Genomic DNA, 25,306 nt, shown 5'->3' with positions numbered 1-25,306 from the left:
TTCAAAGGAGTAAAATAACATCCATCCATCCATTTCCTACCGCTTATTCTCTTTAAGGTCGCGGGGGGCGCTGGTGCCTATCTCAGCTACAATCGGGCAGAAGGCGGGGTACACCCTGGACAAGTCGCCACCTCATCACAGGGCCAACACAGATAGACAGACAACATTCACACTCACATTCACACACTAGGACCAATTTAGTGTTGCCAATCAACCTATCCCCAGGTGCATGTCTTTGGAGGTGGGAGGAATCCTCGAGGGAACCCACGCAGTCACGGGCAGAACATGCAAACTCCACACAGAAAGATCCCGAGCCCGGGATTGAACCCTGACTACTCAGGACCTTCGTATTGTGAGGCAGACGCACTAACCCCTCTGCCACCAAATAACATATGGGTTACTATTACAACTGTCTTGTTACTCCTGAAGTGTGGAAAGGTTATACTGAAAAGTGACATGAAAGATCTGCAAGGGGAGCATTCGGGACAATGCTGGTCTAATTGGTGGCATTTTACTGCATTGTCTGACTAAAATAGCAACCAGACCAAGACACGGGTCTAACCACAGCTTTAGCTGCCTGTAAAATGTGCCAGCAGTCATAAAAGGGGCCAATTAATTGAAGAAAAAGCAGCTTAATAATGGGAACTCTTAAATATGTTTCAAACATTTTGCTGCAGATTGAACTTCCCTTTTTTTTTTCTTGTTTCTCATATGACCTGCAGTGCAAAGTCAACAAAATCAGGAGCGAAAACTCGGAATGGACAAGTCCAGGAGAAGGTAAATTAACTTTTTTTTCTATTTTACAATGATGGTCATCAATCAGAAAAACGGACACTAGATGGGTCATGCCTGAAGATTTGTCTCCACAAGCGTCTACAAATAACTTTAAAGGCCTACTGAAATGAGATTTTCTTATTCAAACGGGGATAGCAGGTCCATTCTATGTGTCATACTTGATCATTTCACCATATTGCCATATTTTTGCTGAAATGATTTAGTAGAGAACATCGACGATAAAGTTCGTAACTTTTGGTCGCTGATAAAAAAGCCTTGCCTGTACCGGAAGTAGCAGATGATGTCACGGGTTGTAGGGCTCCTCACATCCTCACATTGTTTATAATCACCAGCAGCAAGAGCGATTCGGACCGAGAAAGCGACGATTTCCCCATTAATTTGAGCGAGGATGCAAGATTCGTGGATGAGGAAATTTAGAGTGAATCACTAGAAAAAATAAAAACAAAAAAAGGCATCGGCAGTGGGAGCGATTCAGGTGTTATTAGTTCTGGAAAATCCCTTATCTGCTTATTGTGTTACTAGTGTTTTAGTGAGATTATAAAGTCATACCTGAAAGTCGGAGGGCTGCGGTGAGCGCCAGTGTCTCTGATTGGAGCCATGGAGGAGCCAAGAAAGTCGCAGCTGCCTCTTTGACAGCTGCTGCAGGAGGACGCAAGCTCCGCTCATGTCTCCGGTAAGAGCCGACTTATTACCACAATTTTCTCACCGAAACCTGCCGGTTGACATGTGGTAGAGAAACATGTTCGCTTGACCGCTCTGTTTCATATTAGAGCTTCACAACAAACAAAGAAACACCGGCTGTATTTGGTTGCTAAAGGCATCTGCAATCCACCGCTTCCCACCAACAGCATTCTTCTTTATAGTCTCCATTATTAATTGAACAAATTGCAAAAGATTCAGCAACACAGAAGTCCGAAATACTGTGTAATTATGCGATTAAAACAGACTACTTTTATCCGTGAGTGGTGCTGGGATAAAATGTCCGCTCCGCCTCCAACCAATAACGTCACAAGCACGCGTCAACATAAGCGTCATCATTCCGCGACGTTTTCAACGGGATACATCGCGGGAAATTTTAAAATTGCAATTTAGTAAACTAAAACGGCCGTATTGGCATGTGTTGCAATGTTAATATTTCATCATTGATATATAAACTATCAGACTGTGTGGTCGCTAGTAGTGGCTTTCAGTAGGCCTTTAATGTTAAAGAAAATAAGGAGCCATATGTAATAATCTGGCCAGAAATGGTACATTAATCACGGTCAAAATTCTGTATTTTCCTCCCCCTCTCCCTGACTGAAGTTGCCAGATACACAGCCGAATCCAGCTCGATCCACTGGGCTACTAGGGGTTGAGATGCTGGGACCATAATAGCTTGTCAATAACACATCTACAGTATAACCAACACATTTTACACAGAAATTAGTCTACTTTCATGAAGAAGTGCGTCATGTCTGCATACAATATCACAACAAATGGCAATCATCTGGTTGTCAGTACTATCAGAAAACAAAGACTAAAACAAACTACAACCACCGCTAGCAATGGTTCTACTGGTGAAAATAAGTAGAGCATGCATAGCAGCCTAATGTACGCCAAAAACTAAAGAGGCATATCTTACCAAGATATGCCTATAGGCTACTGTTTGAAACGTTTCAGATTGCCAATACTGTAACTTGCTACATATAGTCCACAATATGCAAAAACCAATGAAGAATTATTTTATCATGTGATTTGGCATACAGTTGACATTGACATTATAGCCGTGCTAATGTAGAACCCATTTCCTCAACATATCAGCATATTGAGAACCAAATAGGCACTGTCACTACACATATCCACATAGGTCAGTTTGAATACACATCAACATACAGGGTAGGAAGCATATATTTGTCGATGTGCCATTGACCTACAGTAGCTTGCATGCTAAAAGCATTACATTAGGACAGGGGTCGGGAACCTTTTTGGCTGAGAGAGCCAAAAAGCCAAATATTTTGAAATATATTTCCGTAAGAGCCATATAATATTTTTTTTAACACTGAACCCAACTAAACGCGTGCATTTTTAAGTAAAACCAACATTTCTAGAGTATAATAAATGATAAATGATAAATGGGTTGTACTTGTATAGCGCTTTTCTACCTTCAAGGTACTCAAAGCGCTTTGACACTACTTCCACATTTACCCATTCACACACACATTCACACACTGATGGAGGGAGCTGCCATGCAAGGCGCCAACCAGCACCCATCAGGAGCAAGGGTGAAGTGTCTTGCTCAGGACACAACGGACGTGACGAGGTTGGTACTAGGTGGGATTTGAACCAGGGCCCCTCTGGTTGCGCACGGCCACTCTCCCACTGCGCCACGCCGTCCCTTTTAATAGGTCTCTTATTCTTTGTAATAACATTGTTATTCTGAAGCTAACTGTGGAGGGGGCGTGGCCTGCGGGCCTGCAGCGACAGGTGTGTATAGTGCCCACCTGGGCCTTGTTATCTAATCACCTGTCGCTCTGTTATAAGCAGCAGCCAGGAGGAGAAACTGGGTTGGGGCTGGAAATACAATTGCTGGAAAGCAACTGAGAGATTTATTGAAAAATAAAACAATATTGTAACCCTGAAACAGGCTCTCATGTCGGTGCTTAGGGGTCTGAAGAACCCCCAGGAGGGCAAGCCCCACACTAACCAATAATAAATAAATAACTTCTTACCATTGACGCAACTTCTTGAACCGGTGTGGTAGAAAAAACGGATGGACGGATTAAAAATGCATGAGAATAATTTCATATATTGAAGATTATTTTTAACACTGTGATTACAAGTGGAATTATTCATTACTTATCGTGTTAAGCAACGTCAGCTCAGATTTAACAGAGAGCCAGATGCAGTCATCAAAAGAGCCACATCTGGCTCTAGAGCCATAGGTTCCCTACCCTTGCACTAGGAGCTAAGCACCATCACACTAAGCATTCATTGCACCAACATACGAGCTTTGTTAGACAAGATCATAGACTGTGTTTGACAATAGTTTACATACGAAATTTCCATTTCCATTTATTACAAGTAATACAAAAAAAAGTAAATGCCTTACTTACAGTACCTATCAAGGAGGAAATGAGCAAGTTTGGCGTGAGCTAAAAAAAATCTTCTCTGCCTTCAATCGTCTCCATCTTTCAAAGGCATTCCTGATACAAATCCATGTTTGATAATAGCTTTGTCTTGAAAAAGTTGAGAATCGTAACGACGCCTTTTAGATTTACTAAGGTCTGACATGTTTAGTAACTTTACCAGTGGCAGTAGCTAGACAAAGATGGCCTTGCGTACCTGGCAACCTGTATGTAACACGCTCATGCACTTTCTAGTTGGTCAAACGCTAGAGGGCGGGACATATAAATGAGAACAATAAGATTTCGATGCTCTAAATCTAATTTTGAAATGAGCATATCCCGGCTGAACTACTGTTATCAGTTACAAAGGTATTTGTAAAAAACATATCAGAGCAAATTTAAGGATGACTTGACATGCAATTATTACACATGGTTCCTTTTAAAGCATGTGTATACATTTTGGACTTTGTGGCACAGAAATATAGGTCTTTTATTTACAACACTTTAAATCTACTTTCTTGGGTAAGTGTTATAAAGTTACAATGTTGCGCACAAGTCTGTGTTAAAGCAAGTTCATGATGATAACTTTCAACAATAAATAACATAACTATTGAATATTTTTCAACTGAACTGTATTAATTAATATATTTTCTGTATGACTAATCCTTTTTAGCATTTTCTTAATTTAATAATACTGCCAATATGATTTTTGTTTTGAAATATTTATCATATAGCTTGCCTTTCTACATTCTGTGTAATGTCTGTGTGACAAAGCAATTGCAGAGAAAGTCTTACAGGGAAGCAGGCGTTAGTGTTAGGTGAGGTGTGTTTTTACATATTGGTCAACTAGTCTCTTAGTATTTAGGCTGACCTGAATATAGATCCGTACAAAACCTGTGTCATCATTGATAAAAAGGGTATGGTCATGACAATGTGAGTCCATCCATAATTGTTGCTCTCTTGGAATCGGCAGGTCACCAAACAGATGCTAAGTTGTGACCCCAACTCTGACCGTCATAGTGACAGTACAGTGTTTTTTCCAGTTGCAATGCTGATATAGTCCCCCCAAAATTAAATAATATAAACTAAGCACACAACTAAAGACATTTTTTGGTCGATTGTCTTTGTGAAACAACCCTTCTTGGCATCAACTCTTGTGGCAAAGCCTGGTATTAATTACCCTTTTATATGGTGTTCCATCTGTAAGGAACATGCATTTGTGGGATTAGGTTGGTTGCACCAATGAAAAAGAAGACTCTTATCAGTACTTTAATACTTTTCACATTGTCTTTTAGTCAGACAATATTTTTAGTATATTAAATAGATTATTTACTTGACATGTTTTGGCTGACATCTGCAGTCTTCTGCAGTCAGGGTCAACTGACCATTGGTGTTGCCTATCAGTTGTACTTCCAGGCGTGGCCCACCAGGTAGACATGTCAAGTCTACCTGCTCGTTGTTTCTTTTAACTTTTTGACTATATGCAGAGTGTTATCCAAAGGGGTTTTGGTGAACAACAAAATGACATCAAGTGAAATTAACATTTCATCTGGTTCCAATTTTATTGTGATGAGACCCGTGCGAGTTGATTAGAATTTTTGCAGTGGTATTGTGAGTGCAAGGAAGGGTTTTATTATTTCAACGAGCGCTTTTGATAAATTATCCGTGTGGAGTTTGTATGTTTTCCCCTTTATTTTTGTGGCTTCACACCCGGTTCTCCAGCTTCCTCCCACCTCCAAAGACATGCACCTAGGGATATGTTGATCGGCAACACTAAACATTGGCCATGGTGTGTGAATGTGAATGTTGTCTGTCTATCTGTGTTGACGACTTGTCCAGGGTGTACGCCGCCTTCCGCCCGAATGTAGCTGAGATAGTACACAGCACCCAGCCGCGACCCCGAAAGGGACAAGCGCTAAAAAATGGATGGATATGTAACGGAACCTACACTGTCTACTGTTGGGCATAGTGGAGTATCTTTTTTCAGGGAATTTTGAGGGTATGTAAATTCTTAGTGTGATATTCGCTGTGGGTATTAAAAATTTGTATTGTTCTCGTGTTATTTTCTTGCTTTTGACTAATGGTTTGAGGAGAATTATTGAACATTTTTTTCCATTTTTCTGTGGGACCTTTTTTTATTGATGGGCTTCACGGTGGCAGAGGGGTTAGTGCGTCTGCCTCACAATACGAAGTTCTTGCAGTCCTGGGTTCAAATCCAGGCTCGGAATCTTTCTGTGTGGAGTTCGCATGTTCTCCCCGTGACTGCGTGGGTTCCGGGTACTCCGGCTTCCTCCCACCTCCAAAGACATGCACCTGGGGATAGGTTGATTGGCAACACTAAATGGTCCCTAGTGTGTGAATGTGAGTGTGAATGTTGTCTATCTATCTGTGTTGGCCCTGCGATGAAGTGGCGACTTGTCCAGGGTGTACCCCGCCTTCCGCCCGATTGTAGCTGAGATAGGCGCCAGCGCCCCCCGTGACCCCAAAAAGGGAATAAGCGGTAGAAAATGGATGGATGGACCTTTTTTTTAATATCATGTGCATGATATCTTTTAGCATTGTTTCCATTTGTTTTTCATATGCAAGAATGTCCATTATTACTGTAGTTCTTCCTTTTGTTTGCTAGTATGATGGTGATGTTTTTTTCTAATGAGTGTAATTACAGCTCGTCTTCCCTTTTCTGTGATGTTACTCCGCTTGGAGTTTTGCTGTTTTTAATATCCCTGTCACTGCCTTCTGCCTCTGCTCGGTTATTTTCTGACATGCCAGTTCTGTAGCTAAAATGGAACCTTTTTTTTGGCACCTATTTTGGCGTGATGGCGAAGTTTGGACTGTGTCAAAGTACACTCTTTTCTGTTTGAGTGGGCGATGAGAGGTTGCACACCCACCTTTTGTTTGTGTTCATGTGTGTCTCCTTTTTTCTTTTTCTGTGGTTAAGCTTTTTGAATTCATCTGGCATCCTTTGGTTATTGCATATTCTTGTTCGTAGATCAATTTAAGATGTGTTTCTATGAACTTTTTTTGTATCATGTAGTGTTGGGAAGTTTTCCTTCTGCTTGTTCGTGCCAATCTTGTTCGCTGTGGTATCCTTTTCTTCATTAGTTATTTTCGTGCTTTGGTAATGACTTTTTCTGCGTTTGTGGTTCTAATAGGGTTTTTTTTTAATGTTAGGGCTTGTTGGGATAATCTCCGTGTCTCTGCATCGTAGGTTTAATCGTAGATGGTTTTTGTAGCGTAAATCTCTCCAGGTGACGGAGGTCTTTAACATATTCGTATCAAAGTATTTCTTTAAGCTGCTCAAAAATATTGTCTTCTCAATCATATACTTTTCAAATACTGCTTTGTCACCCCAATATACTGGTCCAGAGGGTGCTATCCAGTGTACATCTGTAAAAGCTCCTAAGTATTGAGCTCCTCTCGAGGCACTGGTGTGCCTTAAGCAGACATAAGGTGTTGTGGCTCCAGGTGAGGCCCTTGGATTGTTAAACTCCAAAATACCAGAAGCTGGGGAACCTTTCCAAAGCTGCAAATCTAGCATCCAGTTCCTGTCTGAAAGACTTACCCTGAGCATGTCCAGCTTCTTCACTAGGGCCTGTAGGACAATAGTGGTGAAGGTGGTGATAAAGTCCAGGAAAAGCAGGCAGATGTTTGGGTTCTTGCTCTCTGGGTGTGTGAGGACTGTGTGGACCACTGATGAGATCATGTCATGAGTGGAGCGGTTCTTCCTGTAGGTGAACTGGTGAGGACGGTTCACGGTAAAATTGACGGAGGTGTTAATCTGGCCCATCATTCATACCTGTCACTGTGGAGCTCTTTAGTACAGGAATGATGGACACCTGTGTATCGGCTGGGGACATCTCTGCGCTGCTGATCCGCCTCCGCTTGGGATGGTTTCCTGCTGGCTCCGCTGTGAACGGGACTCTCGCTGCTGTGTCGGATCCGCTTTGGACTGGACTCTTGCGACTGTGTTGGATCCATTATGGATTGAACTTTCACAGTATCATGTTAGACCCGCTCGACATCCATTGCTTTCCTCCTCTCCAAGGTTCTCATAGTCATCATTGTCACCGACGTCCCACTGGGTGTGAGTTTTCCTTGCCCTTATGTAGTGGTTTGTGCAGCCCTTTGAGACAGTAGTGATTTAGGGCTATATAAGTAAACATTGATTGATTGATTGAGACTGTCCTCAAGCAGGTTGGCGGTTCACTAGCACCTCAGTCAGTTGGTGGTGACAGTCCCTCACTCAGTACACGTCCTCGGATGTTGTCTGTGCCTGCAGCTTTGCGGGTGTTGGTCCTTTTGTAGGGGTTAACCTGAAAGGTGTCTTATCAGGTGGTGGTGTGAGTCTGACACTGAGGTTATCACAGTTTTCAATCATTTTAATTCAAAACAGTTATATTTTTAGGAGTTTTTACGCAGTTTATCATTAAAGCGTGCACTTGTTAAATTCCTAAATACATCAATTGAAGATTTTGTCCGGATTTTCAAGTTCATCCAGCCATCCATCTTCTTCCGCTTATCCAAGGTCGGGGCGTAGGCTAAGCCAGGAAGCCCAGACTTCCCTCTCTCTAGCCACTTTGTCCAGCTCCTCCCCAGGGGATCCCGAGGCATTCCCAGGCCAGCCTGGAAAGATAGTCTTCCCAACGTGTCCTGGGTCTTCCCCGTGCCCTCCTACTGTTCAAGTGGCATCCTGACCAAATGCCCGAACCACCTCATCTGGCTCCTCTCGATGTGGAGGAGCAGCGGCTTTACTTTGAGTTCCTCCTGGATGACAGAGTTTCTTACCCTATATCTAAGGGAGAGCCCCGCCACCCGACGGAGGAAACTCATTTGGACCGCCTGTACCCGTGATCTTGTCCTTTCGGTCATAACCCAAAGCTCATGACCATAAGTGAGGATGGGAATGTACATCGACCAGTAAATTGAGAGGTTTGCCTTCCGGCTCAGCTCCTTCTTCACCACAATGGATCGATACAGCGTCCGCATTACTGGAAACGCCTCACCGATCCGCCTCTCGGATCTCATGATCCACTCATCCCTCACAATGTGAACAAAACTCCGAGGTACTTGAACTCTTCTACTTGGGGCAAGATCTCCTCCCCAAGATGGCACTCCACCTTTTTCCGGGCGAGAACCATGGATTCGGACTTGGAGGTGCCGATTCTCATCGCATTTTCAAGTCAAAGTATAATAATTTTGTAATAAAATGATGTGCAAATAAGTGCTTTCAAGTGCGAGAGAGAGAGAGAAAGGGAGATTTATCGCCATTAAAAAAAAAACACCCTAAACAATAAATTACATCCTAAGATTTTCATGTACAATAAGTAACAATATCGCTGTTTTAATCTGTATTTCCAAGCAGGTGAAACCACCAGAGGCTGAGACGTTGAAATCACCCAACAGTGACAGGTAGGGTTTGAAATTTCAAACTTTTTAGGGAATTGTGCTTATTCAGTTGAAACCTTTATTTTGTTAGCACAGTCAGACCAGATGTGGCACACTGCACTGTTATTGTGAAGGGGAGGGGATGTGCTGTGACTTTCTTAGCTTGACTAGTAAAGAAGGGACTCACTTAACTTCAAAGGAGAATTGGGACATCCCCTTGCTCGAGGTGAACGCACAAAACGGAGGGCAAAGATCTAAGACAAGGTTTGAGGTAGAGATTTAGGGTTGCCACAAGAAGGCAAAAAAAAGAAACAATCTTGACTACTGGAGGGTTGTAAAGTATATAAGATGCTGATGTTAATGGTAGACAGTGGTTTAAACAAAGTGACTTTGGAGGCATAGTTGATTCTGCGCATGCACTGTAAGAACTCGCAGAATGAGTCAAGGACACACTTAATATAGATTTGTGTCAAATCTATAGTTTCTTGCAACAGGGAGCCAGAAGACAGCGACTTCACCACAAAGAAGAAAGGAGTGAAAAGAAAACTCATCAAAGATGAACCTGCAGAGGATCCCATCAGCGACACATTCAAGTAAGTCAACCCGGGATCATTTTAATGTCGTTTTAGTCCAGGGGTCACCAACGTGGTGCCCGCGGGCACCATGTAGCCCGTAAGGACCAGATGAGTCGCCCGCTGGCCTGTTCTAAAAATAGCTCAAATAGCAGCACTTACCAGTGAGCTGCCTCTATTTTTTAAATTGTATTTATTTACTAGCAAGCTGGTCTCCGCTGTTCTCGACATTTTTAATTCTAAGAGAGACAAAACTCAAATAGAATTTGAAAATCCAAGAAAATATTTTAAAGACTTGGTCTTCACTTGTTTAAATAAATTCATTTATTTTTTTACTTTGCTTCTTATAACTTTCAGAAAGACAATTTTAGAGAAAAAATACAACCTTAAAAATGATTTTAGGATTTTTAAACTTTTTACCTTTTAAATTCCTTCCTCTTCTTTCCTGACAACTGACAATTTAAATTAATGTTCAAGTATTTATTTATTTTGTATTGTCAAGAATGATAAATACCTTTTAATTTAATTCTTCATTTTAGCTTCTTTTTTTTCGACGAAGAATATTTGTGAAATATTTCTTCAAACATTTTATGATTAAAATACCCCAAAATTATTCTTGCAAATCTACAAAATCTGTAGAATCAAATTTAAATCTTATTTCAAAGTGCATTTTAACCTATTTAAACATGTCATCAAAATTCAAAAATTAATTTTAATCAGGAAAATTTACCTAAAATGTTCCATAAATTCTTTTTTTAATTTTTTCAAAAAGATTCGAATCAGGTAGTTTTTGTCTTCATTTTTTTTGCTTGAATTTTGAATTTTAAAGAGTCGAATTTGAAGATAAACTATGTTTCAAAATTTAATTTTCTTTTTTTTGGTGTTTTAAACCGTTCAATTAAGTGTTTTTTTCATCATTTATCCTCTAAAAAAAAACCTTCCGTAAAAGCGTAAAAATGTACAATGGAATGACAGACAGAAATACCCTTTTTTTTTTATATACATGGATTTATTTATTAAAGGTAAATTGAGCAAATTGGCTATTTCTGGCAATTTATTTAAGTGTGTATCAAACTGGTAGCCCTTGGCATTAATCAGTACCCAAGAAGTAGCTCTTGATTTCAAAAAGGTCGGTGACCCCTGCTTTAGTCAGTCTTCTGACAAAAATGTGTTTGTCTAATTTTAAATGTATTTAGTTTAAGTCAACTAAATTACAGCTCACATTTTAGTCCGCTAAAATGACAGGAATAAACTAAAATAAAAAGTATAAAAGATAAGGCCTCTTTAAAGTTTGTTTGAAAGTAGTTTTATTTAGACTACTTATGAAGCATTTATTTAACACAAAAGTAGCATGATATTATAGTCAGGAATGATGTAGTTTGTCATAATTTGCTCCGTAAGTCAATGCCAATAAATGTCTTTCAGGCAAAAAAAAAATGTTTGTGCTATGTTTCTGGCAAAATAGTATGCATGTGTGTTGTGCAATGTAGTTACGATGCATGTGTGTTGTGCAATGTAGTTAGGATGCATGTGTGTTGTGCAATGTAGTTACGATGCATGTGTGTTGTGCAATGTAGTTAGGATGCATGTGTGTTGTGCAATGTAGTTAGGATGCATGTGTGTTGTGCAATGTAGTTACGATGCATGTGTGTTGTGCAATGTAGTTAGGATGCATGTGTGTTGTGCAATGTAGTTAGGATGCATGTGTGTTGTGCAATGTAGTTACGATGCATGTGTGTTGTGCAATGTAGTTATGATGCATGTGTGTTGTGCAATGTAGTTATGATGCATGTGTGTTGTGCAATGTAGTTACGATGCATGTGTGTTGTGCAATGTAGTTAGGATGCATGTGTGTTGTGCAATGTAGTTAGGATGCATGTGTGTTGTGCAATGTAGTTAGGATGCATGCTTTCATCATAATTTATTTGAGCGTAGAGAACCGGATGCAGCAAATAAATGTATGTGGCAGGGCAAATGTCATCCATCCCTCCATTTTCTACCACTTGTCTCTCTCAGGATCGTGAGAGGGTTCGGAACCTTTCGTGCGTTAGTAAATGTCCACCTCAAATAAATAGGAAATGCTGCATACGCTTACACTTTTTTTCTTTTTTTTTGCCGCGCGTGTGACCTAAGTGGTCAGAGTTGTCAAGCCTTTAGATTCATCATTGAATATAAATTATTCCTTGAGGCAGAGAAGATGACTTATTCATTTTTTTGTAAAGAAGTAACTCGGTACAAGAACTGGCTTCAATTTCGTTATGTAGATGTCAGCATGGGTCACTCGCCTGCTGATGGCATCATGGCAGGAAAAGTTAAATGTGTTCTATTCACTTCTTCCCAGGTGTACACATTAAGATGTAAACCTGGTAAATCTATTCACTTTGTTTTTGGCGGTGAGAAATGTAACTCCCTTATCTCACAAGGAAAATAATCTGATTGGTTCTCTTTTGTAACTAACTCCCAGCCCCTCTTTCCTACGTACAGCGGAGCAAAAAAGTATTTGATCAGTCACCAATTGTGCAAATTCTCCCACTTACAAAAAGATGAAAAGCATGTATTACAAAAGTTAATCTCAATACTTGATATACCCTTTGTTGGCAATGACAGAGGTCGAATGTTTTCTGTAATTCTTCACACACTGTTGCTGGTATTTTGGCCCATTCCTCCATCCAGAGCTCGTCTCGAGCGGTGATGTTTTAGGATTGTCGCTGGGCAACACAGACTTTTAACTCCTTCCATGGATTTTCTATGGGGTTGAGATCTGGAGACTGGCTCGGCCACTCCAGGACCTAAAAATGCTTCTTACGAAGCCACTCCTTCATTGCCCGGGCGGTGTGTTTGGGATCATTGTCATGCTGAAAAACCCAGCCACGTTCATCTTGCCATTGTTGATGGAAGGTGGTGTTTTTTTTAAATCTTACAGTACATGGCCCCAATTATTCTTTCTGTTACACCAGGGGTGTCAAACTCAAATACAGAGTGGGACAGAATTTTAAACTGGACAAAGTAGCGGGCCAAGGTTGAACAATTACCCTTTTAATAGGGACCCAAACAAGTTTTGCATTGAATAATGAACAAGCGAGACTTATATAACTTTATTGTGACATGCAAAATTGAGTTTCAAATAATACTAAAAATTTAAAAATAGCAATGGCATATCAACTCATATTTAAATAGAAATTGAATGCCTCTTTTCTATTTGCAGTCTTCTCAGGTAAATGTCAAAATAAACTTTTCCCACAGGCTAATAATACATTTTTATATTGTAGCGTCCAGGAAGAGGTAGTGCTGCAAGGGCTTCTGTGTATTTGTTCTGTTGTGTTTATGTTGTGTTACAGTGCAGATGTTCTACCGAAATTTGCTTGTCATTCTCATTTATTGTTGGTTCACAGTGTGGCGCATATTTGTAGCAGTCTTAAAGTTGTTTATACGGCCACCCTCAGTGTGACCTATATGGCTGTTGACCAAGCTTGCATTGCATTAGTGTGTGTGTGTGTGTGTGTGTGTGTAAAAGCCACATATATCATGTGACTAGGCCGGCACGCTGTTTCTACGTAGGAAAAGCGGACGTGACGAAAGGTTTTAGAGGACGCTTGAGGCAGTGCCTTTAAGACACGCCCCCAATATTGTTGTCTGGCGGGCCAGCTCTGTTAATTTGATATTGCCTCAAGGGCCAAATGAAAATACACGGAGGGCCAAATTTGGCCTGCGGGCCAGAGTTTGACACCCATGCTTTACACGGATCAGTCGTCCTGGTCCCTTTGCATAAAAACGGCCCCAAAACATGATGTGACAAGTAAAACATGACAAGAACCCAGAACCTTCACAGTAGGTATGGGGTTCTTTGGATGCAACTCAGCATTCCATCTCCTCCAGACATGGCAAGTTCAGTTTTTACCAAAAATGTCTATTTGGTAGTATGTTGAAGAGGTTCATTTAGCCTACTGATGTGGATTTATAAATGGTGGATGTATATAGGCTAGTAAGGTAAAGTTTTGTACCTGATAAGTTTCGGCTACCTTGCTTCTGACGTCACGTGACACCTCTGATGAAGGCTGCAGAAGCAAGGTAGCCAAAACTTAACAGGTACAAAACTTTACCTTACTAGCCTATATACATCAACCATTTATAAAAACGTCTATTTTGGTTTTATCTAACCATATGACATTCTCCCAATACTCTTCTGGATCATTCAAAAGTTCTCTAGCAAACTTCAAACGGGCATGGACATGTACTGGCTTAAACAGGGGGGCACGTCTGGCACTGCAGGATTTGAGTGGTGTGTTACTGATGGTAGCCTTTGTTACTTTGGTCCCAGCTCTCCGCAGGTCATTCACAAGGTCCCTCCATGTGATTCTGGGATTTTTGCTCACCGTTCTTGTTAACATTTTGACCCCACAGGGTGAGATGTTGTGTTAAATGCTGTTAAATGTCTTCTAGGTGCATTTTGTAGTAATAGACAAAATAGAACATAAATAATTCTGTGACGAATGACAATTACCGGTACACAAACATTAGTAACATGCTAACATTTTTCAAATAAAAAGGAAATTTTTTTAATGTATATACTGTATGCTGAGCACTTAAAAGTATCAGTTGAAGCAAATTCAAGCAAGTCAAGCATAAATGTACACTGCAATTTTTCAACAATTAACCATTAGTTTAACAGAAAAAATAATGATATGTTTCTTTAGGCAGCATTCATAATATTTCTGACTAATCCAGTTGTCTCCAGCTGTGGAGAACCCAGCTTTGAAGAACCCAGAAAAGGTGACGTTCAAACCGCCGGTCAGATACCGTCTCGCCATGTGACATTCAAACATTCATTTGACATTTACAGTTAATAATAGCATGTTTTAACATGATAGGCAGTGTTAGTTTTTTTACTTACCTGCAGTATTAAAGACCTACTGAAAGCCACTACTAGCGACCACGCAGTCTGATAGTTTATATATCAATGATGAAATATTAACATTGCAACACATGCCAATACGGCCGCTTTAGTTTACTAAATTACAATTTTTAATTTCCCGCGGAGTTTCCTGTTGAAAACGTCGCGGAATGATGACGTGTGTTTGTGACGTTATTGGTTGGGGGAGAAATATTAGCCCAGCACCACTTTCGGCTAAAAGTCGTCTCTTTTCATCGCGCAATTACACAGTATTTTAGACATCTGTGTTGCTGAATCTTCTGCAATTTGTTCAATTAATAATGGAGAAGTCAAAGTAGAAAGATGGAGGTGGGAAGCTTTTAGCCTTTAGCCACACAAACACACCGTGTTTCCTTGTTTAAAATTCCCGGAGGTGAAGCTTTACTATGGATCAGAGCGGTCAAGCGAACATGGATCTTGACTACATGTCGACCGCCAGTTTTCGGTGAGAAAATTGTGGAAATAAGTCGCCTATCAGCGGAGCTTCTGTCCTGCTGCAGCTTCGTGACTTCCTTCAGACTGGCGTGGACACACCCGTGGACACACCCCTCCGAGTATCAGGTACTATTTAACTCACTAAAACACTAGCAACATGATAGAAAGATAAGGGATTTCCCACAATTATCTTAGTAAATGTGTCTAAAAACATCTGAATCGCTCCCAATGCAATCACCTTTTTTTTTTTTTTTTTCTAGTCCTTCACTCTAAATTTCCTCATCCACAAATCTTTCATCCTAGCTCAAATTAATGGGAAAATTGTCGCTTTCTCGGTTCGAATAGCTCTTGCTGCTGGAGGCTCACATTATAAACAATGTTCAGATGTGAGGAGCCCTACAACCAGTGACGTCACGCACACATCGTCTGCTACTTCCGGTACAGGCAAGGCTTTTTTATTAGCGACCAAAAGTTGCGAACTTTATCGTGGATGTTCTCTACTAAATCCTTTCAGCAAAAATATGACAATATCGCGAAATGATCAAGTATGACACATAGAATGGAGCTGCTATCCCCGTTTAAATAAGAACATCTCATTTCAGTAGGCCTTTAACAGCAAAGAACGTGTTGACTTTGCCACAGCTGCTGGTGGCGATTTACTTCTGTCTTGGAGGGAATCAAAAGCGCGTCATTCATCCAACGTTCACATGCTGTGTATGCTAATGTTTTTATGGTAGTATTTTGTCAATTTAATGCAATATCCACCTTGCAAGTACTGCAAGTTGTCCTGTTGTCTTCCTCTCCCGTGATCAATTCTGAAGTTTGTGCTGCTGATCGGCGCCGTGCATGCGGACGCCATGCATGCCCACAAGTATCGATAAGGGAATCGTTAACAAAACTTCAAATGATTCCTTGGAATGAAAACTCTAAGAGCCAGTTCTCAACAAGAATTTGTTTTGGATTCCCATCCCTGCTGATAGTTATTGCCCACACAACTCTGTATAGAAAACATGAACCAGGTTCAGCGTTCGCCAATCCAAATTATACTTTGACAAGCCAAAGTGAAAAGTATTTTGGTGGGAATGGCTGCAGAAAGAAGTGTCTGAAAAGCCTTCATATTGGTAATCAAGTGGAAATTAAATTTTTTTTTTTTTAGCCGTTGCAAGAATTTAAACAGTTATGGCTTTTATAAAATATTGATTGAAAAAAATGTACTTGCAAAGCTCACTTATAGTTATGTAAAGTGTCAGGCAATAATGTCTGTAAGTAAGATGAATACCTTTTGTGGTTATATTTTTCCCCAATGCATTCCGTTGTCAACAAAAAAGTGAATTATTTTCCATCATGTCGTTTCGTTAAAGGGGCTGTTTGCAAATTGCCTAGTTACATCTTTCAAACCAAGACATATGACTACACCACCAGCAGCTAGTTTATGCTAACATTCTTAACTTAACAGAACATATATTTTTAAGTGTGTTTATTTTTCAGAATTACTTATTATATTGAACAAAAAGTTCAATTTATCTGGCAACTACGATTGTCACTCACCGCTGTCTCGTCCACACCCTCATGCAGTGAGCGCGCATGTTATTTATTTTTGTTTTTCGTCCTGTCCAGCTTCTCAGCCAATTCATATTGTTGATGTAGATGCCCACATCGGATGTACAAATTCACTTTACAAAAGAGAAGTGTGGGATACGTCTCTTATTGCCTTATTTCTTTTTGACTTCATTAAATGGATATATATTTTTATTTGGTGCAGGAGGGGATAGAAAGAGGGAAAAAAAAGAAGACAGAGGGGGAAATTGTGGGGATAAGACAGACGACAACAACAGCAAACAACAATAGAACAACATCAGCAAATAAGATATGTACACAAATGATGGTAAACGTGATAGCAAAGAAGCAGTTAGTGAAAAAAATACAGAAAAGACAATGAATATTATTACACTACAAATGGAGCAATATAAATACCAATAAATGATAAATAAATGGGTTGTACTTGTATAGCGCTTTTCTACCTTCAAGGTACTCAAAGCGCTTTGACACTACTTCCACATTTACCCATTCACACACACATTCACACACTAATGGAGGGAGCTGCCATGCAAGGCGCCAACCAGCACCCATCAGGAGCAAGGGTGAAGTGTCTTGCTCAAGACACAACGGACGTGACAAGGTTGGTACTAGGTGGGAATTGAACCAGGGACCCTCGGGTTGCGCACGGCCACTCTCCCCACTGCGCCACGCCGTCCCTATGAACATGAATAATAACAATAAATGCCTCTATTATCAACAATGCAGTTGATCAAATGCAACAATACATGTATGTAATGACAACTTGAAATACAAAAAACGGCGTGGGGCAGTGGGAGAGTGGCCGTGCGCAACCCGAGGGTCACTGGTTCAAATCCCACCTAGAACCAACCTCGTCACGTCCGTTGTGTCCTGAGCAAGACACTTCACCCTTGCTCCTGATGGGTGCTGGTTGGCGCCTTGCATGGCAGCTCCCTCCATCAGTGTGTGAATGTGTGTGTGAATGGGTGAATGTGGAAGTAGTGTCAAAGCGCTTTGAGTACCTTGAAGGTAGAAAAGCGCTATACAAGTACAACCCATTTAAAAGAAAGCAGATAAATGGAGTGGAAGAAAAAGAAACCAACTATATTAACCTTGTAGATTGTTATAGTAATAATCGGTTAAGCTTTGTCAGTGTGCTATATGTTGACCAGTTTACCCTAGGGCAGGGGACGGCAAACTAAAATGTTGAAAGAGCCATATTGGACCAAAAATACAAAAACAAATATGTCTGTAGCCGCAAAAAAATTAAAAGCCATGTTACATACAGATAGTTTCATGAGATATACATTTAATTAAGATGACTTAAAGCATAGGTGTCAAACTCTGGCCCGCGGACCAAATTTGGCCCGCCGTGTAATTTCATTTGGCCCTCGAAGCAATATCCAATTAACATTAAAGCTGGCCCGCCGGTGTTCACCGATTTCCCGGGAGACTCTCGACTTTCAGTGCCCCTCCCGAAAATCTCCCGGTGCAACCATTCTCCCGAATTCCACCCGGACAACAATATTGGGGGTGTGCCTTGAAGACACTGCCTTTAGCGTCCCCTACAACCTGTCATCAAGTCTGTTTTTCCTCCTCACAAACAGCGTGCCGTAATATATGTGGCTTCTACACACATGTAAGTAAATGCAAGCCTGCATACTTGATCAACAGCATACAGGTCACACTAAGGGTGGCCATATAAACAACTTTAACACTGTTACAAATATGCGCCACACTGTGAACCCACACCAAATAAGAATAACCAACACTTTTCAGGAGAACATCCGCACCGTAACACAACATAAACACAACAGAACAAATACCCAGAAACCCTTGCAGCACTAACTCTTTGGGACTGCTACAATATACACCCCCTCCCTGCAACTAACAAACCCCGCCCCCCTAACCCCGCCCACCTGAGCCCCGACATTAACTGAGCAGTAAAAAGGCCTGAATGGTTGATATATTCATTATTTTATTTTCAAATGTATTAGCCTCTGGAAAAAGTTAATGTTAATATTTACCCCAGAAGGCTGCAAATACAAAAGAGGCATTCCATTTTTATTTAAATTTGTTTTGATATGCCATTGATATTTTTTAATTATTATTGTTATTATTTGAAACTCAATTTTGCATGTCTCTATAAAGTTATATAAGCCTTGCTTGTTCAATATTCAATGAAAAACTTGTTTGGGTCCCTATTAAAAGGTTCATTTGTTCAACCTCGGCCCGCGGCTTTGTTCAGTTTTAAATTTTGGCCCACTCTGTATTTGAGTTTGACACCCCTGACTTAAAGGAAACCAAATGAGCTCCAATATAGCAACAAATGAGGCACAATGATGCAATATGTACATATAGCTAGCCTAAATAGCATGTTAGCACCGAGGATGTCGTTGTGGTTTGTGCAGCCCTTCGAAACACTTGTGATTTGGGGCTATATAAATAAACATTGATTGATTGATTGATTGATCTTGCAGTCATGCAGTGACCAAATATTTCTGATTAGCACTCCACACAACTCAATAACGTCAACAAAACTCACCTTTGTGCATTCATGCAAGGCGTTAAAAGTTTGGTGGACAAAATGAGACAGAAAAAGAAGTGGCATAAAACACGTCCTCGAAAGTCGGAGAAAGTTGTACAGGGGTGTCCAAACTTTTTCCACTGAGGGCCGCGGACTGAAAAATCAAAGTATGCAGGGGCCATTTTGATATTTTTCTTTTTTAAAAGCAATACAATAGTTGTTGTTTTTTTACCTTAATGGCTTTCTTCAACTTTGGTCCCGGCCCTGGAAGGGTCTCAGTCATAATAATGTTAGAAATAAGTCATAAATTACTATTTTTTTCATCTAACGCTTGATCAACTTCAGGTCTGTCTGTCGTTATAACATTTTTTTTTAATTTAATTTTTCATGTTTATGGCCTTATTTACAATATATGGCAAACACACAAACTATGCAACATTTTCCCCAAAACATTTCAAAGTGGAATATTTGAGGTGAAGTAATTGGAACCCTAAATAGGTCAATAATAAGCCAAATGTATATTTATATTTTTTTTACTTTTAACGCTTTTCTGTAGATCTCTTGATTATAAGATTTTATAATTTATTTCATACTTGTTTGTTTGATGCCCTTTTTGTGAAAGAAAACTTTGTTTCGCCCAAAATATGCAATATTATTCCCCCAAATTGGAGCCTTCAGCAGATAAATAACAGTATGCTTGGCAGCTTTGTGTTAATATTGTCAACACTGCAACTTTTTCTTGTTACATGTCACTGTTAACTCTTTTATTACACTCTTTTATGTTTTAAATGTTTATTATAGTATTTTTTTAGAATGGGCCGGAGGCCATTATCAAATTAGCTGGGGGCCACAAATGGCCCTCGGGTCGCACTTTGGATACGCCTGATGTAAACAAACGGCGGTGAGTTCAAGGACAAGCAAAATTAGTAGGACAAAACGGCGCTCGCCAAATACTTGAATCGGTGAAGCATGTTTAATACAAACAGTGTGTGATTATAATAAATGGGGAGGTTTGTGTAATGTTTGTCCTCCTACAGAAACCATATTAAAACAAAAAGTATGTTTTTTCCCCTCATCTTTTTCCTTTTTTCAAATATTTTTGAGGGCGAAAGAGCCGTGGGTTGCCAACCCCCGCCCTAGGGCAAAAACGTTACTATGTTTGATGAAATGTAATTTATATGCATGAGTGCTTGTTATGCACGGGCGTAGTTTTGTCATTGTGATCTAAAAGCCGTAAGATGGCGGGATATAATGTTTAAAGCACATGGGAAAGTTAGCACCCTTAAGGCATCCATGTAAAGGTTGAAAACAACCCGTTATAATAATTGTTTCTAAGTTATCACAAAAATTGTGTTACATTGAGTGCCCGGCAAGAAGCAAAAGCTGCCTTTGAACCTACCAAGAAGGCTTCTAAAACTCCACTGTGTAGAGGGGGAAGCAAAATGAAGGGGTTTCAATCAATCAATCAATCAATGTTTATTTATATAGCCCCAAATCACAAATGTCTCAAAGGACTGCACAAATCATTACGACTACAACATCTTCGGAAGAACCCACAAAAGGGCAAGGAAAACTCACACCCAGTGGGCAGGGAGAATTCACATCCAGTGGGACGCCAGTGACAATGCTGACTATGAGAAACCTTGGAGAGGACCTCAGATGTGGGCAACCCCCCCCCTCTGGGGGACCGAAAGCAATGGATGTCGAGCGGGTCTAACATGATACTGTGAAAGTTCAATCCATAGTGGCTCCAACACAGCCGCGAGAGTTCAGTTCAAAGCGGATCCAAGACAGCAGCGAGAGTCCCGTCCACAGGAGACCATCTCAAGCGGAGGCGGATCAGCAGCGTAGAGATGTCCCCAACCGATACAGGCGAGCGGTCCATCCTGGGTCTCGACTCTGGACAGCCAGTACTTCATCCATGGTCATCGGACCGGACCCCCTCCACAAGGAAGGGGGGGACATAGGAGAAAGAAAAGAAGCGGCAGATCAACTGGTCTAAAAAGGAGGTCTATTTAAAGGCTAGAGAATACAGATGAGTTTTAAGGTGAGACTTAAATGCTTCTACTGAGGTAGCATCTCGAACTGTTACTGGGAGGGCATTCCAGAGTACTGGAGCCCGAACGGAAAACGCTCTATAGCCCGCAGACTTTTTTTGGGCTCTAGGAATCACTAATAAGCCGGAGTCTTTTAAAATACCGTGTAGTATTTTATACGTAAGTAGTAAAACCTTAAAGTCACATCTTAAGTGCACAGGAAGCCAGTACAGGCGTAATATTTCTTTCATGTATTGTAATCAACAGGAATATATTGTTGTGACCCAAGAACTACAAAGCGGAGAGGAAGCAGGGCCTGACTCCACTCGAGGCACCGCTTTTGTGAACTCTTTTATGAACCTCTTTTGCGACCACTTTCATGAACCAATCCTTTTTTTTTAACTGTTTTGTAATCAAAGGCGATGGCTGTTTACGACCCCGTTCCTTTTGGAAGCAGCTGTTGCCATGCGGTCAGGGAAAGTCCAAATAAAAGGAGGAGGCGTCCATTCTTTTGGCAGAGCGTAATGCAGATGTATTTTTCTCCTCACCGAGCCAAATTGAATTCTGTCTCTGTTTGATTCTTTGCTTCTTGTCCTGTTTAATAGAAGTCATCAGTGTTTGAACCTGACACAATTCTCTTTATTTAGGGTAATAATGTTGTGTTTGTGTTTGGGTATTAGCAGCTCAAATATGAAAAGTAGTCAACCTATAGTGAAAGAAGAAGAAAACGAGGCTCCGAAAAAGCGGTCCAAACAGAGAGCTGAGCAGGTAAAACTGTCTGCCGCTTCATCCGTCTCCATCAATAAGACTTCTGTAAGAAAACATAGCTCATGCAGGAAGTGTTAAATTTATATCTACAGTTTATTTCTCGACACGGGGTGAAGAAAGAGGAAGAAGAGCTACGGGTCTCCAAAACAGCTAAGAAGACAAAAGACGAGATTAAGGAGGCAAGACTGTTGAAGATCAAAAAGAAGGAAGAGGAGGAACAGAATCGCTGGCGATGGTAGGAAATACTTTTATTCAACTTGTTTTGAACCTGGCTTGATGTTAGCAACAGTCTCGCTCTTAAAGGAGGAATTTACCTTTCTCAAAAATATCTTCATATTGCATCAGGTGGGAGGAAGAGAAGTATGAAGACGGGGTAAAATGGAGGTTTCTGGAACACAAGGGACCCTACTTTCCACCTGAGTACCAGCCTCTACCAGCCAATGTTCACTTCTACTACAATGGTCAGTATTAACAAGAGATTTGGGGATTTACCCAACACGATACACTTCTAATATTCCAAATACTTAACCTCACTTTTTGAATACCAAAAAGACAGAAGAAGAGTTTATGTGCCTCTGTAGACACACAGAAGCTTCCATTGTGTAATATTCTGTCAACATTACTATGTTGTAAACCTGGGGTCGGGAACCTTTTGGTTGAGAGAGCCAAAAAGCCAAATATTTTAAAACATATTTCCGTAAGAAGTGAATTGTGAAGTGAATTATATTTATATAGCGCTTTTCTCAAGTGACTCAAAGCGCTTTACATAGTGAAACCCAATATCTAAGTTACATTTAAACCAGTGTGGGTGGAACTGGGAGCAGGTGGGTAAAGTGTCTTGCCCAAGGACACAACGGCAGTAACTAGGATGGCACAAGCGGGAATCGAACCTGCAACCCTCAAGTTGCTGGCACGGCCACTCTACCAACCGAGCTATGCCGCCCCATGTAATATTTTTTTAACACTGAACACAACTAAACGCGTGCATTTTTAAGTAAGACCAACATTTCTAGAGTATAATAGGTCTCTTATTCTTTGTAATAACATTGTTATTCTAAAGCTAACTGTGGAGGGGCGTGGCCTGCAGGCCTGCAGCGAAGTGGGGTGTGCCAGGACCGGCTTCAAAATCAGCGACAGGTGCGTAGATGGCCCGCATGGGCTTTGTTATCTAATCACCTGTCGCTCTGTTATAAGCAGCAGCCAGGAGGAGAGACAGAGTTGGGGCTGGAAATACAATTGCTGGAAAGCAACTGAGAGACTTATTGAAGAATAAAACAATATTGAAACCCTGAAACAGGCTCTTATGTCGGTGCTTGGTGGTCTGAAGAACCCCCAGGAGGGCAAGCCCCACACTAACCAATAATAAATAAATAACTTCTTACCATTAACGCAACTTCTTGAAAAGGTGCGGTAGAAAACGGATGGATTAAAAATGCATGAGAATGTTTTATGTTTTTAATATTATTTTTAACACTGTGATTACAAGTGGAATTATTCATTACTTATCGTTTTAAGCAACGTCAGCTCAGATTTATCTGAGAGCCAGATGCAGTCATCAAAAGAGCCACATCTGGCTCTAGAGCCATAGGTTCCCTACCCCTGTTGTAAACAGTCAATCATACACATTCACAGTCAAGCAAATGAATGGTGAAAGATGATCATGATCCTTGCAGGACTTTCTTTCTCCGGCCTTAAATAGGGAGATGCTTATTTTAAAACTGTTTCAAATAGATTACAGACTACATTTCACTTTATTTGATATGGAAATGACCTTGCAGAAGATCGCTTTCACTCTTATCGCCCTTCTCATCTACCGTGTACATCCATTTTACATGACACAGGATGAATTGAAACATGTCACCATTATGCAAATGTACACGTAGAAAGTTAGTGAGCCATTGCAACAGAAAATCGGAGGTTTAACTCGCAACTTGAGAGGGCATAAAAGATGATTGATTGATTGATTGAAACTTTTATTAGTGGATTGCACAGTTCGTACATATTCCGCACAATTGACCACTAAATGGTAACACCCCAATTTTTTTTTTAACTTGTCCACGTTAATCAATTCATGGTACAAATATATACTATCAACATAATACAGTCATCACACAAGTTAATCATCATAGTATATACATCGAATTACTTACATTATTTACAATCCGGGGGGTGGGATGAGAAGCTTTGGTTGATATCAGTACTTCAGTTATCAACAATTGCATCAACAGAGAAATGTGGACATTAAAACAGTGTAGGTCTTATTTAGTAGGATATGTACAGCCAGCAGAGAACATAGTGAGTTCACATAGCATAAGAACAAGTATATACATTAGAAGTACATTTGAGTTGTTTATAATCCGGGGGGATGGGATGTGAATGGAGGAGGGTATTAGTAAAGTGTTGAAGTTGCCTGGAGGTGTTGTTTTAGAGCGGTTTTGAAGGAGGATAGAGATGCACTTAGTTTTAAACCTGTTGGGAGTGCATTCCACATTGATGTGGCATAGAAAGAGAATGAGTTAAGACCTTTGTTAGATCAGAATCTGGGTTTAACGTGGTTTGTGGAGCTCCCCCTGGTGTTGTGGTTATGGCGGTCATTTACGTTAAGGAAGTAGTTTGACATGTACTTCGGTATCAGGGAGGTGTAGCGGATTTTATAGACCAGGCTCAGTGCAAGTTGTTTTACTCTGTCCTCCACCCTGAGCCAGTGGGTTGGAGTGAGGTGTGATCTGAATGGAGGTCTAAAAGTAACCGGACTAGCTTGTTCCGGGATGTTTGGAGTCTAGATTTGAGGGTTTTGGAGGTGCTGGGGTACCAGGAGGTGCAAGCGTAATCGAAAAAGGGTTGAATGAGAGTTCCCGCTAGAATCTTCAAGGTGCTTTTGTTGTATTTAACCTCATCTGATGAGGTTAAATACAACTGTGATTTAAAAAAAAAAGGGTTTTAATGAATAATTTTGTAAATTGTTTTTAAAAGAAGAAATGAATGATACATTTGCTCTTTTAATAAGCAACTTTAAAAGGTACTGATGTACTTTAGTTCAGGTTCCTGGGATCCCATAGGTCTGTTGTTAGCAAGGAACAACTAAAACATTGAAACATTCTCAAGACAATGTGTATTTGGTGAAAGGGTGATGAACTTTATTTGTTACGGTTTGATCTTCTTTGTGCATGTTTGTCTTTTGTAGCTGAAAAGTAGTG

At 40.5% G+C, this 25,306-nt stretch overlaps 1 protein-coding gene across 3 annotated transcripts in view; it reads left to right on the top strand.

Annotated features, from left to right (window-relative positions):
- The window catches only part of zgc:173742 (DNA topoisomerase I, mitochondrial), an 84,847-nt gene that overhangs the window by 13,278 nt on the left and 46,263 nt on the right, over window positions 1-25,306 (top strand). Inside the window, exons 2-7 of one of the 3 annotated variants that reach the window (XM_061917986.1) lie at window positions 723-777; window positions 9,259-9,308; window positions 9,779-9,877; window positions 22,025-22,109; window positions 22,202-22,344; window positions 22,455-22,570. In XM_061917986.1, the coding sequence (XP_061773970.1) occupies window positions 723-777; window positions 9,259-9,308; window positions 9,779-9,877; window positions 22,025-22,109; window positions 22,202-22,344; window positions 22,455-22,570 (548 nt within the window). Of the gene's footprint in view, window positions 1-722; window positions 778-9,258; window positions 9,309-9,778; window positions 9,878-22,021; window positions 22,110-22,201; window positions 22,345-22,454; window positions 22,571-25,306 lie in introns of all 3 variants that reach the window. The other 2 variants (XM_061917985.1, XM_061917984.1) reach the window with 2 other exon arrangements.

The sequence above is a fragment of the Nerophis ophidion genome, linkage group LG12, assembly GCF_033978795.1.
Source record: "Nerophis ophidion isolate RoL-2023_Sa linkage group LG12, RoL_Noph_v1.0, whole genome shotgun sequence".
Lineage (NCBI taxonomy): Eukaryota > Metazoa > Chordata > Actinopteri > Syngnathiformes > Syngnathidae > Nerophis > Nerophis ophidion.
The sequence above is the reverse complement of the archived record's forward strand: the minus strand, read 5'-3'. Positions and strand labels throughout refer to the sequence as shown.